The sequence below is a fragment of the Arachis hypogaea genome, chromosome 17 (assembly GCF_003086295.3).
Source record: "Arachis hypogaea cultivar Tifrunner chromosome 17, arahy.Tifrunner.gnm2.J5K5, whole genome shotgun sequence".
In the NCBI taxonomy this organism is placed as follows: Eukaryota; Viridiplantae; Streptophyta; class Magnoliopsida; order Fabales; family Fabaceae; genus Arachis; species Arachis hypogaea.
The window spans coordinates 21,049,236-21,065,187 of NC_092052.1; the positions used below are offsets into that span (position 1 = coordinate 21,049,236).

Below are 15,952 nucleotides of genomic sequence, written 5' to 3' on the forward strand. Positions count from 1 at the left end.
TCGATCTCGAACGAGATCTTCTGTATTTGGTTAGAGCTGACGTGTCCGGCTGGTGAGTGGCGGCCGGAGTTGTGGTATCCGACTTGTTGGACTGGCTATGCTGCTGATCCTTTGTCACCGGAGGGTGGTAGTACCTGCAAGGGACTCCGATGCTTAAGTTAGCAAGGGTATTAAGCAGGTTTTTAGTAGAATCAGAGCATGAGTTATACCTGGGTGCTCCAGTGTATTTATAATGGTGTGGAGTGACCTTTTTAGATAAGATAAGTTAGTTATCTTATCTTATCTTATCTTATCTTTGAGTGAGGTCAGCTTATCTTCAAGGGAACCGCCCTTATCTCTATAGGCTCGGCCTACCTTTGGATTTGGGTCGTGTCCCTCTATTTGGGCCCTTTATTGGGCTGTCCTGGCAATTTGGCCGAGCTCTTTGAGAAGAGGTCAGATAGTCTGACCTGAAGAGGTCGGTCGCCTTGTCGCTAAACATCCTGGGTCGGACGGTTCGACCCAGGGTATGAACAGTATGCGAACTTGCACTATCCGCAAAACAAACATCTTCGTTACATTTCCTTACCATTTCTTCAAAGACAAATAATAATAATAATAATAAAATGAGTAAAAGTACATGCCAAATAAAGTTGTATTTTTAATTGAAATTATTTTTCTAAGAAGCACCGTACATAGTATCATATACTAAAAAATTTATTATTATTATTATTATTATTATTATTATTATTATTATTATTATTATTATAGAACTTGACACATTTAGTGATTTTATACGATCCTCAAAGAAATAAAATATTTCATAATAAGTGGTGTAATTTTTAGCAACATCATTTGAAATAAAATTTGTCTCATTTCCTTTATCATATTTTTTAAAGGATGCTTGATAAAAGTTAACTAAGTGCCTTGGAGTATGACAGATACATGATCACTGACTATTTCCACCACAACGAAAATATTTATCCTTTGTTAACTTATTTCACCCATTTTTTCTTTCTTTATCCTACTTTTGGTAAGATCCTTTTTTTGTAAACATAATTTTTCTTCCTTCTATAATTTTTCCTCTTACTAAAGTCTTGTCATTTACCTCTTCTAGGGTTATAATTTGCTGCATTTGCTTCAAGAAATGGGCGGCGCCAGCTGAGTGCACTTCATGATTTCTTAAAAGCAATTCATTGTTTTGATCAGCAACATGAAGGCAAGAAATTAGTTCAGAATTTTTTAATTCTTTTTTCTCGATACTGCTAGTAGAAGCACATTCGAGGCATCGAAGGTCGAGAAAATTTTCTCTAACATGTTATTGTCAGTTATCTTTTTCCTATATAATTTTATTCGTGAGGTAATTCGAAACATTGCTAAATTGTATTTATTTATGGATTTAAAATCTTGTAGATTTCACTCATATTGGACTTGAGAAAGTATCACTATTTTTGGATAATTATACCCTTTTTCAAGGTTCTTCCACATATCTGTTGGATCTTTTAGTGTGAGATATTCATTTTTCAATCCTTCGTCAAGATGACGACGAAGGAAGATCATGACTTTGGCTTTATCCTTTTGGAATGCTTTATTTGTAGCCTTAATAGTATCTCCAAGATCCATTGAATCAAGATAAATTTCATCATCTAATATTCATGATAAGTAGTTATTTTCAGTTAAGACCATTAAATTCAAGATGAGAGAATTTTGACATAATAAAGATTTATTATCTGAGTCTTCCTAATTTTTTATCAAGTCTTGTACTGATAACGTGTTGTAAAATAAATAAATAAGAAAGAAAAATAAATATAAAATAAAAAAGTATAAATAGAGGACTCTAATATTAATATCTACCAATATTATTATCTCAATATAATAGAGATGATTCATATATATATTTACTAATATATGTAGCAGTGTATATGTAGAGAGAGAGAGAAAGAAAGAGAGAGAGAAGTGTTTTATGTTATTACTGTGTATCCTTTGCTCAGACTATGCTCTTATTTATAGACGTCCAAAACTCACTTTTTTTAAATTTCATTAAATTTATTTCACCTTAAAAATTTGAACCTTTCATTGTAGAAAAATTGAGCAACCCATATAAGGAAGAAAATTACAAATCACTAAATGATAGACATTCATTCTTATCACAATGTTGATGGTCTTTTACACGTGAATTTTTGTTTGTTTTTATGATACAAACATGCTACTAATTCCAAAGCTAGAGCAAGAAAAAAAAAGGGAGGGGAGAGGGAGGGAGAATTGTAAAGACAAAATTAGATCTATTCAATGTCCCTAAGATGATCAAAATGTAATTAATATTAAGAGTGATACTACGTTATAAGTCTTTTTGTAACTAAATTTAATTAAGTTGGTATAAAGTCAAGTGAAAAAATGCGTGTATATGTCTCTATTCTTTTTTTTTCGGCACTTTCTGCAACACACAAATTTTTGTTGGAGAGCACAAAAACTTATTGATATAGCACAAAAATTTTCAAGGTATAACATAAAATTTTGCACATAACACAAACATATTGATATAGCATACAAATTTTTACTCATAGCACGTATATTTTTGCACATAGCACAAATTTTTGCACATAGCACAAATTTTGTTGAGAATGTATTATTAGTTGGGTGAGTCAATATTTTGGGTATGTAATCCTCTACAAATTTTTATTTTGCACATAAAAAATTTTTATACTATACATCAAGATTTTTGTATTGTTTACAAAAATTTATGTATTGTGCATATTCTTTTTATTGATTGTGTCAATGTTTTTTATATGTGGTCTTTAAAAATTTTTGTGCTATATATTGTTGTGCATCAAAATTTCTGTACTCTAGTTTTTTAAATATTTATAAGAGAAAAAGAAAATAAAGACAATGATAATGATAATAAGAGAAGAATTTAGAAGAAAAAAGAGAAGAAGAAATTAAACAACAACATCAAGAAGGAGAAGAAAAAGAATAAAAAAGAAGAAGGAAGAAGGAAGAAAGAAGTGATGATGACAATGACTACGACGGTGGTAGCAGTAACGATGACAATGACTTTGAAGAAGGAAGAAGGAACGTAAGAAGAAGAAGAAGCCACTATAGTTAAAGGAGAGAGAAGTGACGCACGAATAAATTTTTATTTTTATATAACTTAACTAAATTTGATTACTCAAAAACTTGGACACTTAGTATTTTTGTAATATAATATGCTACAGCACATGGAGCTACCCATATGTACTAGCCAACATTTGCGAAAAAACCTAGTCTTTAGTGGAAATACCATTTATTAGATGTTGACTAGGAAACTGTTGAGGCCACCACCAATCCCAATAATTGTTATTATTTATAATTTCATGTCACTCAAGATTACTATTCTTAACAGTATGAACTATGAAGCTAGAGCACTAAAGAGAGCTACAATTTTGGTTTAGTAACATCATTGAAATGTTGTTGTATAGTGACTTCATCACTGTGTCACAGTGATCAAAATTGTCAATGTGGTTATTAATGTTTATGTTTTTCTTCCTAGGAAATGCATACTTTATGGTTATAGTATAGTGGTACTATGTAGTGTTCTGATTCATCATGTGACATATCATCGACCAAGAACTGCGTGGTGATTGATCCTTCTAATTGAAGTTGTTACAACTTCCAATAACATTGTAGATTGGAAATGACAAGGCTCCTTAAAAGGGTCAAAATCAGTTTGTAAATTTGCAAAACCCTTTTGACTTTGTTTCTTTAATTGATGCAACTTCACGCTTCTCATTCATTGTTGTGGGATCACAAATCAACTTGATTTTTGGTTCTGTTAACATTCATACCAATCAAAGAAAAAGATACTCCTCCATTTTACATAGGGTATCTTTTCTTTACTTTTGTATTTTAGGTATATTTAAAGAATAATATAACTTAAGATGAGAAAGTACAAAAAGTAGGAGAGTAATTTAACGTTACCAGGATTTTTTATTTTGTGGAACAAGACTCCAGTTTATAGTTCAAAGATAATAAATCTTAATCAAAGATAGTGACAAAATTAATCTGACGTCAACTTGAATGAATCCAAGATTTACTAGAGTTATCAAATCAATCCAAACTATAGTGTTTCTTCATTTTTATTTTTTCACAGTAACTTCTATTATCTATAATGCAGAACTATGGGGCAATTAGACTAGTGTTTCTAACAAGAAGATTATTGAGAAGACCTTTTTTTCTTTATTTTTCTATCTCAATATTATATAGAATTTGGTATTCCCCATTGCAATTAAGAATCTAATAAATGAACATGGATAGCATCAGCTATTTTTGGATGACAATGTCTGTACTAACCAATGAAGACATAGCTAATCTTCAAAGAAGGACATATAGTTGACATTTGACAAAGTTAAAGAGCAAATTAAATGGCAGGGAATTCATCAAGTACTATTTGTTTTATGGTTATAAGGTCATCCAGAAAAAGATCTGAGTTATAAACTAGACTCTATCATCAAGATTTATAGCAAAATTCTGAAGAGAGACTATACTTTGTATGAGAATTTTCCCAAGTTGAAATGCTGATGGTTCAGAACATAATTATGGTAGTTACAAGATTATATAAACATACATCGGATAATAATTAATATATGAGAAATTTACATTCTAAGTTGAGCCAAATCAAACCATATCTGCTCAAATGCTTTAACAATGAGATCATGGAATTCACTTGAATTTAGGGAGAGGTAGCAGGCAAGCAAGTCCTCCAGATCCTTTGACGCACGGATATTGTTCTCGACAATCATCTCTAACATTGATTCCCTAAAGTCACTTTGCGGATCAAATGAGGACTTAACCACAGCATATCCATCCGGAAACCCTGCATTCCTTGAACTCTTACTTCCATTGGAAGAAACACTCTTTCTTGCATAGGCTTGAACCTTTCTGCTAGCTAGTTTTGGAGAATTGACTCTTAGCTTTATTCCGGACGGAGAGTTGGTAGGCAGCCGGCGAGATACATGACCACTCTTTCGCCGCCTAAATTCTCTGCCATTGCTTTCCTCTATGCTGGATTTGACATTGAGAGACTCATCATCCAATTCAGTTGAACTTCTCCTAGACTCGGCAGCTTCGGACTCAATGACCTTGTCATCAAACCTCTCTGACTTTGTCAATACAGGAGCAAGGTCTAATTGCGAAATTGTCTCAAGCCCATCTTTCTTGCTCATATTCCCCTTGAAATGTTCACTGTTCATGTCAATTATGATGTCATTTGTTGAAGAACTAACCCTGCAGCTGCAATTGGAGTCAATACCATGAAGCAAATCCGGAACTGAAAAGCTATCACATTCAGACTCAGAGTAGACATATTCATGGAAATCATCATCAGATTCAGAAGAGCTTTCAACGGAAGAAGCATCATAATTTGGTGACTGAATATTGTTGTGTGCCGAATCAAAATTAGAATTGGCCATGAAAGTTGAAGAAGAAGAAACAACAGTTGGAGAAGGCTTGTAAATGGTTTTTCTCCTAGACCTTCTCTTTGATGATGACATTCTTGGTGAAGAATCAATCAATGGACATGGAATGGTTCCACCAAAAAACTCTTTATTATTGTGAATTGGGATGTTGTATAACTTACCAGCTCTTATAAAAGCTTCATTGGGGAAATAATTCGAACACCTTGGATGTGACCTTTGTGATGTTGTTGGTGAAGTAACCTTGCTATTGGTGTTGTTCTTCAAAACATGATGAGATCCATTCCTCTTCCTTGATTTGCTCATATCTTTGAGCTTATAGAACCAAGCATTTGGAATCATATCTGAGAATCTGAACTTGTTATTACCCATTAGAGGCACAACAACCTTGCCACTCTTCAGTGTTGTGTATTTATGATGGCTTAGATTTGTGCCAATTTCAAATATGAAGATGTTTATAACCAAAAAGCTTGGTTTATAACAGGTGGAAGAAAAACAAAGAATAAAGATTTGTGGTCCAATTGTACAAAAAGTTTTCCAGCATGAAACTAAAGGGACCAAGTTTGTCTACCAAATTACTTTCTCTCATCATTGCTACCAGCAAATATGCACAAACCTTCTTACTCTTTATATAACATGATTCACATAGCTGATAAGTCTCCAATTTCACAACAATTTATATTCCATATTTTAATAATAATAATATAACTATAAGAATATTTTAGTGAGTATTTTAAAAATTATTTTGTAAGCACTAAAATAAGTTAACAGCACGTTTTAATTTTAATCGGATGATCGATATTAAATTTATCTAAAATTTTGGTGTATCATAAAAAAGATAAAAGGTTTTAACTGTATATATTAGTGCAACATTATTGGTTTGATATGTCCATACATACCTAAGTCATCAATTCCTTAGTAACAAGTGTTGTATAGTTGGCTCACCAAAAAACAAAGTGTTGTATAGTTGTGCTAGAAACTTTCCTTAGCACACACTATTCATCATGTTCAAAAAGCAGATGCTCCAAAATTTTCTCTGGAAGCTTAATATCTTAGTAAAGATTATAAAAAGAATTATTTGATGGCTGTGCAAAAAACCAATCAGGGTTTATCAACCACCATTTCTTGGGAGGGAGGATTCAGAATCCACAAGCATTTTTGTTTTTGAAAATCATCTGACATGAGATGAAATTGTGATCCAATAGTGCATTGCATTGGTTCAATAACAGTGCCACATCATTATTATTATTATTATTATTATTATTATTATTATTATTATTGTTTTTTTGTGGTTGTTTCCCTCCGGGTCTAGTTCTACAATAATCTATCTTATGAAGTCAAAATATAAATCTAATTTTTTTTGAATTTCACAAAAATACTTATAAATCAATATCTATGAAAATGATCATAACATCAACAATGAGAATCAAACTCGAGTTACTATGACATATAACCATTCTTTTGTCAATGATACCATAGTTTTTTTTGGGCAAGTTATTGAAATAAATAATTAAACTTTAAATTTATTAAATTATAACTTTTTGAAGCAGCAGACATATTTGTAACTTTTTTTTATTCTATATAAATTGTTATAGGGTATAGCAGTTTCTAATTTTAAATTTTTTTATTAGATTATAACTTTTTTTAAATTTTTTAAAATAATCAGTTGAATATTGTACTCTTATTATTGTTTAGAACAAAAAAACATTGTATTCTCTATTTTCTAAATAAATAAAGGTGATTGTTATTGACTTATTGCGCTTAAAAAATAGTGTCTAATTTGCTAAAAAAAAAATTAAAGATTAATATTTAATTTAAAAAGTATAAAAGTAAATAATTTTTTAAAATTTGCTATAAAAAATAAGTTAAACAAAAATTAAACACCAATTTAAAACACCATATCATTAGCCATGAATAATCAAAAGAAGATAAAATAATGCACACCACCTTGGATTATTAGTTTAATGATATTTTTTTTTTATTTGATAAATAATCATATTATTATTTCAGCAGTCAAATGTTAATTATATTATTAACTATCTTTAATCTCACCAAAAATGTTAATACGGGTCTAACTATTAAATTTTACATTTTTTTAGAATTTTTTTAATAACAGATTGATTTAAGATATTTTTAACCATTCCAATCTGACCTATCCGAAAAAATTGGATACCGGATAATAATAATATCCAAACAATTCACGTGTACATAAATCGCTACAGAGTGCCATGATTAAACTATCCACTATTTTTTTCATAAACCGCTATACATAGCAGCGTTTATGCATGGTTGCGTTCCTTTAGAAATTGCTACATTCTGTAGCGGTTTCTTCTATGCACTTTTTTTAAGATAATTCGTATTGAAATTAAAATTAGAAACAACTATATCTCTTGGTGGTTTATATAAAATAAAAAAATTACAAAAATGTAAGCTGTTTTAAAAAATTACAATCTGATAAATTTAAAATCTAATTATTTTATTTTAATAACTTTTCCCCCTTTTTTTTTCATACAAGATACATGATATCTTGGCATAATAATCATATTAAATCAAAAGGTTTGCATGGTAAAAGCATGGATAGGAGGTTGAAATCTTCACACACAAATAAATTACTCCTCATGCAATTTTTGCTGGCAATTGAAGGATTGAAACTCATGATCCGGTTCTCCACGCTCTGTCTGATTTATATATATATATATATATGACTTAAGAGCTTGAACCAACAAGGTAATGATGAATTTAGAAAACAGTGAGTTTATGGGTGCTGATTCATTTATTCCCTGAAGAGCCCTTTAAATGATGGCATTTCTTTTCCTTTTTGTCTACAATCCCCCACCTCCCCATTTCTATAACCATCTCTCAAGTCGTTATTTCTTTTTTTTTTTTCTCTCTTTTTCTTCTTTTTGATTTTATTATGAAGTGTCCACTATCATGTCCGGCTAATGTTGTCCAAATTTTTTTTTCTATTTTTCGGAAATTTTATTATTATTGTATAATTTTTATGGATATTATACTTATAGGGGCTACCATTATAAACTTTAACATACTTAAAAAATATAATTAAAACTAATATACACTTTTTATTATTTGATAATAATTTTTAATTTAATCATACTTTTTATTTTATATCTTTTCATATTAAAAATATATCAAATAATAAAAAGTGTGACCTTTAAATTTAACATACTTTCTTATTTTTATCAGAATTCATAGCAACCATATGTTTTAAGTTACTCGCATATCAGAGTTTTATTTGATAGATTGCTATACATAGGCGTGATTGAACCGCAACACTTGTTATAATAAACTAACCACTATACTAACTTAATTTAGTTATTTTGAATAGTTGAGTTTATTTGAGTATAATTTTGGATAGTTAAGTTTAATGCAAGTTTGTTCTTCATATCTTACCATAAACAAATTCATAAAAAAAAAAAAAAAAAAAAAAAAAAAAAAAAAAAGTCTATTTTGGTATACGTTAAGCCCAGAAATATATGAATGTACTCACAACGAAGGGATAACAATCATCCTCTCTTGCATTGGCCCTGTTCCCAAATGCTTAAAAAAACAATGACCATATCTTAAACCCTACTTCAAAACCCTACTTCATCTCTCTTAAAGTTAAATCCTACTTCATCTCGACCAAAAAAAACAACTACGAATCCTCAGCTGAAGTATATAAAGTGTAAACCTCTTATTTCTTTCTTTCTCGACGTTCGCAACTTTCTACAATTTTCCATCTCAAAACTCTAATATGTTGCAATGGCTAATTCATTAAACAACAACGACAAGAGTAGTCAGAACACACGCTTCTATCACCCTTATCAGGACTTCAACGTCCCAAGGCTCTACAACCTCCCAACTTCGCCTGAGAATCTCTTTCCTGAACTGGAAAATAGGACTAACCGTTGCTGGGACGAGAACCTAGTCTTCTACACCGGCATGGCCTACCTCACAGGCGCTGTCGGTGGCGGCGTAACCGGCACCCTCGAGGGCCTCAGGGCCGCCGAGAAAGGAGATTCATTCAAGATCGGTGTCAACCGAGTCCTCAATTCGGGAGGTCAGAGCGCGCGTAGGATCGGAAACTCGCTCGGAATGGTGGGCTTGATCTTCTCCACCACGGAGAGTGCGATGCACTATTTCACCGACAAGGATGACATGGTTAACAACACCATCGCTGGGCTCGCCACTGGTATTTTATATAAGGCTGCGGTAGGGCCAAGGTCGGCGGCAATTGCGGGAGTCTTTGGTGGGATCGTGGCGGCAGCTATCGTGGCCGGAAAGCAGACTCTGAGGAGATACGGTCCCATATAGGGATAGGTTTGATCTTGACGAGAATAGAATTGGGGATGGTTGGAATGTCGCCTTAGGCTTTAGTTTTTCAGCCTTTTTCTTTTTTTTTGTTTTGTTTTTATTTTTAGTATTTTCTGTTTTTGAAAAAAAAATTGAAACAATAAAAATAATTAATGTTATTTTTATTTTTAAATTAAAAAGTCAAAATTTTTTTTTAATATTATTATTTTATAGGAACTTAGTAAAGGCTAGATGTAAAACGGGTTGAACTCGTCGGGCCGATCCGCTAAGGGCGGGCTGTCCGCCGAGTCGAATGTGTACAATGAACCCATACTATCTAGAATAACCATCCGAATATTAGGATAATAAACATCTTCCCAAAAGTTAACCTTTTACATCTAGAGCTCTAATACCATGTCATGATACCACTTATCCCAAAAACTTCATGAAAAATGTAACACTAATGGTTATATTTCTAATACTCCCTAAATCTCCATTCATTGTACAAATATTCCATTGGCTCCTCATACTTTCCCAATTAATAATTATAGAATTTTCAAACACTTTTTTTTGCTTTTATTCTTCTTTTAGTTATTAACTTTATTTATTTTATTTTACAATTTCGTATATTTGCTCGAATTATGTGACTTATTTTTTAAAATAAAGATGGTTCTATGACAAACATTATTTTAAACAATTTTATTGAAGTTAAAAATTTAAAAAAAATAATAAAAAATTATATTATAATTTGACCATTTTTTATTTGTATTTATTTTTTAATTATTATTTTTTAGTTAATATTAATGAATTTTATTAAAAAAAAAGTCAAGCCAGCTAGTCTCGACCCGCAAATCCTCTATAAGCTAGCATTTTGAACACATCCCCATTTATGGGGCGGGTTGGATTTGTGGTTTTAAAATTTTTTAAAAAAATATAAATCTAAGGGTTAGATTTGTAGTCTATAATTTTTTCGCATAAAATTGACTCACCGATTTGTTTATTTTTTTTAAAAAAATTTCAGTCTACATAAATTTAAGGCTCAAATTTTTCTATTATCCCAAATCAGATCCTAAATTTTGTTTCCAAAACAAAATTAAACCTTTAATTTATAAATTCTAATTAAAAAAAATATCCTATATCCATAAAAAATATACTATTTTTTATAATTGAACATAACACATTCTAAATTTCCATAACAAAAAAAATTAGCTTTTTACTTATGCCTAGCGTTTTTTTTGTGAAAACAAATTTAGACCTCAATAACAATACTTTTTATTATTTTATGTGTATTTGCAAGTGTGCCTTTTTATGAATAAGATATTTGAATTATTATAATATCATCAATAAATATATATTATATTTATTTTTTTAATTTTATCCATTAGAAACTTTCTTCAGCAAAATTTTAAAAAATAATATTAGTCTTTGTAGTTGCTCACGTAGATGATATTATTTTTGTAAATTTTTATAATTTTACAAAATTTTTAATTAAATTTTTATAGTTTAAAAGTATGTAATTGAATTAGTTAAAATTTTTAATTAAATTATTTTTAATTATTTTCTTTTCAAATATAATTTTTTTGAAATTTTTTTGTGTTTTGTATAGAATAATTATAATATTCTAAAAACAAATATCTTAAGATTATTATATTTTCTTCTAAAAAAATAACAACGAATAAAGATTTGATTATAAATTTTATCCGTTATAATAACAACGAATAAAAATTTAATTATAAATTTTATTTATTATAAAAATATAAATAATAATTTTTTTAAATTATAAAAATTTAATTAACAATTTAATAAAATTATATGAATTAATAAAATAAATAAACCTATTTTATATACGCTTTTATAATAGCATCACATTGCAACAGAGGATCTTAAAAGGGCTGTGATTGTGATATACTGATATGAAGTTGGAATTGCCTTTTACATTGCAAGCCACACCTTGTAAGAAGCCTTCTACTTGTAAGTCATCTCGATTAAATCTTGAATCACGCCATAATTGAACTCTCACGAGTTAATATTTAAGTTCACTTCTAAAATATAAGATCGGATTTAATTTGACGCTTAAAATTTGAATTAACTCAAATTAAATTTTGAAATTTGTAATTTGATCTTATATTAATTTTTAAATTAATTTTTGTTAATAACGTGTTGATTTAATATATTAGTTTGGTGTAATTTGAATTCTTTATTTAGATAATTAAATTTTATGTGATTGAGATCAATTAAAACTTTTAAAAATTTAACTGCTATTTTTAGAGTCCCAAAATTTTCAAATTAAATTTGTTATTATCCTCTTCGTGAAGATGTTAGAGAGTCGATCAAATTTATAAGAGTATAGTATATATCAATCACATAAAATTTTTACCAATAGTTTAAATTTTGACAAATTAACATATATATTGTTTACAGAAATTAGTTCAAAAACTAACAAAAATTACTATTATAAATTTAAAAATCTAAATTGAGTCAATTGTAATTTTAAAGATCAATTTAAATTATACTTCAAATTTTAAAAATCAAATTGAATATCAACTCGAACCCTCACATCTACTTTCACCAGAACATGCTCTAACAAATGACATTGCTATGTAAAAGCCAATGATCTTGGGACATAAATGTTAACAGGCATGCCATACATTAGAATTGCATCATGTGAGACATGTATCATCAATTGGCATTTATTCCAAATTCTTTGCATTTACAATGCTATTGATAACAGTTTGATTTCACCAAATCGTACTCATTCGCTCGACCAAGGTTGTAGTTTGCATTTACATATCCTTCATGCAAAATGCTATAAACTTTCCAAAACGCATGCAATACCCTAATGTGAAATATTATCAGTTGCGAATTTATGCAACTTGCCCGATTTTTGCATACGTCCAGAAATAATTATTTTTTTATTTATTTACATAAAAAAAAATTTATTTTTGTTTTATAATTTTATTTGGACTTAATCTCTGTTAAAATACCAAAAAAAAAAAAAAAATTAATAAATAAAAAAATAAATATAATTTTATTCTTGAGTAAAATAAGAAGGATTTTGCCAAACAAAAGATAATAAAATGGATTTAATTTTTCTATCGTTGGATTACATTCTTTTACACACATCTCATGTTTTTCTTGTTAGGACTTATATATCTAAGCTGATTTTAGTTTAGTTAAATATTACATATATAAATATTTTTTGAATTAAATTTTTAATTAAGTCATTTTCATGTGCCGTTTCTTTTGAATACAGGTCTTCTTTTTCTTTTGCGCATTTCTTTTGCGGTCACCACTGCCATTTTTTTCTTCTTGATATTGTTGTTATTGTTTAATTTTTTTCTCTATTTTTTTTTCTCATCCCCTTTTATTATCATCATCATCGTTCTCGTCGTCCTCATCTTCTTCTCCCAACTAAAGAAATACACATAACACATAAATTTTGGTGTGCAGCACATAAATTTTTAGAGGACTAGATATCTAGAATATTGACTCACTCAACTAACAAAATACATTCGCAGCAAAAATTTGTGTGCCATATACAAAAATTTGTGTGTTATATATAAAAGTTTGTATATTATACCAATGAAATACGCACGACACATAAATTTTGGTGTACGGCACAAAGTGCAGCTCATAAATTTTTGGAAGACTACAAATTGAGAATATTGACTCATCTAACTAACAAAATACATTCGGAGCAAAAGTTTGTGTACTATGTGTAAAAATTTGTTATATGAAAAAATTTATATACTATAGTAATGAAATACACACAACACATAAATTTTAGTGTACAGCACAAAAATCTTAGTGCATAGCATAGAAATTTTGATGTGTAGCATATAAAATTTTTAAAGACTACATACTTAGAATATTGACTCACCCAACTAACAAAATTCATTCGCAGCGAAAATTTGTATGCTATGTACAAATTTGTGTGCTATGTGTAAAAAATTGTGTTATATCTATAATTGTGTTGCGTGCAAAATTTTTTATGCTATACTTCGAAAATTTGTGCTGCAAAAAGTGTAGAAAAAGAAGTGTAATGACATATACACGTATTTTTTATTCTGTTAAAATTTGCACCAATTTAGTTAAACTTGATTACAAAAACACTTATTTGATGTGAAAACGGGGCCACAGGCCCAAACAAAATAAAAACTAAACAAAAGAAAGTCTTAGGAAGGTTATCCCTCTTCTATCTGCATCTAGTTGCAGGATAATAAAAATTGGAGCTTGCTCACAAAGATGGAGGTCATGAGGGATTTTATGTGCGTGCTTAGCCAGAGCGTTTGTCGGAAAATTTGCTTCTCTGACAATATGTCTCATTCGAAAATACCTAGGTCTAGCCAGCAAAGATCTAATTGCATGGATAATGAAAGTTGATGAATGCTGTTAAATAGGGTGATCATGGAGGAGCCCAAGGGGGCACATCGAATCAGTTTCAATAATCAAGCTCTGGATGTTAAGTTCGGTCGCAAGCTTCAGACCAATGTAAATGCTCCAAAGCTCCACTTTAGTTATGGAGATCTTTCCAATGTTTATCCAAAATTCAGCTACAAAATGGTTGTGGCAATCTGGAATTAATCCTCCACAAGTACCAATCATGGAAGTTGATAAGAAGGAGCCATCCGTGTTGAGTTTATAGCCTCCTTCCTCAGGTGGTTCCCAACCGATGTACTGGATCCTAGTGTAGGTAAGTATTTTCTTACTGGTCTCAGTTAATGAAATCACATATTCATATCTTTTAGCAAGATTCTACGCTAAGTAAGAAACACTATTACCGGGAATATTTTCTTGATTAAAAATCAATTCATTTCTATTGTTTCATGCTGCATTGCATGCGGTGATGACGTATATAAGCCAAGAGGTCCCATTATATTTACGATTCACCAAACTTAAATTCTCTTCCATCCAGCTGTGAAGATCTTGATTGAAGAAGTCTCTTTACAAGGTGCTACCGATGCTACTTACTCAGGTATTCTAGATGTAAAGGTAATCCCTTAGCACATGGAGCAGCATTTCATCCTGACCAGGACATCTGAGACAGCTTGCATCGCTGGTAAGTCTCTTTTTCTGTCTTTTAGAATTAGTGAGAAGAGCTTTATACATAATGAGCCAAAGAAATGTTTTAAGACTTTGAGTGATTTTTTGCTTCCAAATATTTTTGGTATAGTTACCCGTATCCTCATTACTCTCATAGAACTCTTCATAGGCTAATTTAATAGAGAATTTTTCGTCTGGTTCTAGGAGCCAGGCTATACTATCTGGGCCAAGGTTCATCTGGGAGAATTTCATGAGACGAATGACATCCAAAATGTCCTTAGAAAGGATTTGGTGGAGCTTTTTCCACCTCCAATTACCATTCTAGTCGGCAAATTTATTGACTTTCTCTTCAAGATCACCTATTGCAAGATTCCCAAAGCAAACGACTTTAGTGATTCAATTTTTGGAACCCAATGATCCTCCCAAAAGCGAACTATTTTTCCATCACCTAACCTCCAGACGATGCTGGTCTTGAACTGGTTCCACACCTTGACTATACCCTTCCAAGCATTAGAACAATTAGGCTTTTGGTGTACTTTAAGAAGAGCATCACCACCGCACCCATATTTTGATATCATCACCTTAACCCATAGGGAATTAGTTTTAGTAACTAAGTTTCAAGCTAGCTTCATGAGGAACAAGTTATTGGATTTTTGAGCTTTTTGAGTACCAAGTCCTTTTCGATGCTTGGGTTTGCACACTGTATCTCAATTAATAAGATGAATTTTTCTCTCACTCTCATTTGATCCCTAAAGAAAGTCTCTACAAGCTTTATCAATCTAATTGCACACTTCTTTAGGAATCTTCATAGTTTGCATAACGTAGGTTGGAATAGTGGAGAGGACAGATTGAACAAGGGTACATCTTCCGGCAAGGGAAAGAGTTTTTCTGTTCCAGGAGTTGAGCTTTTGGTGCATCTTGTCCAGAATAAATTGAAAATATTTCTTGTTGCATCTTTCATGAATGAGAGACACACCTAAATATTTCCCAAATTGTTGGTTAGATTAATACCTAGGTGCAAGCTTAGATCCTATATGATAGTATGATTGACGTTCTTAGAGAAGAAAACGCAAGACTTCTGAAAATTAATTTTTGTCCCAAAATTTTACAAAAACTTTTGAGGACTTCCTTGATGACACAGACCTGCTCATTATTAGCTTGAGCAAAAAGAACCAAATCATCTGCAAAGC

At 30.5% G+C, this 15,952-nt stretch overlaps 2 protein-coding genes across 2 annotated transcripts; one reads left to right on the top strand and one right to left on the bottom strand.

Annotated features, from left to right (window-relative positions):
- Positions 1–4,536: 4,536 nt before the first annotated feature.
- LOC112762414 (transcription repressor OFP4) lies at positions 4,537–6,011 on the bottom strand. The gene has a single exon (XM_025808249.3). It carries the CDS (start codon positions 5,796–5,798, stop codon positions 4,608–4,610), a length of 1,191 nt encoding a protein of 396 aa, XP_025664034.1. The 5' UTR covers positions 5,799–6,011; the 3' UTR covers positions 4,537–4,607.
- Positions 6,012–9,026: 3,015 nt separating this feature from the next.
- Positions 9,027–10,108, top strand: LOC112766527 (mitochondrial import inner membrane translocase subunit TIM23-1-like). Its single transcript, XM_025812419.3, has one exon. The coding sequence runs from the start codon at positions 9,189–9,191 to the stop codon at positions 9,738–9,740; it is 552 nt and encodes a 183-aa protein (XP_025668204.1). The 5' UTR covers positions 9,027–9,188; the 3' UTR covers positions 9,741–10,108.
- Positions 10,109–15,952: the final 5,844 nt, after the last annotated feature.

Excerpts from the sequence above, each read along its gene's own strand:
- LOC112766527 (XM_025812419.3), top strand. The coding sequence starts at position 9,189 with ATGGCTAATTCATTAAACAACAACGACAAGAGTAGTCAGAACACACGC.
- LOC112762414 (XM_025808249.3), bottom strand. The coding sequence starts at position 5,798 with ATGGGTAATAACAAGTTCAGATTCTCAGATATGATTCCAAATGCTTGG.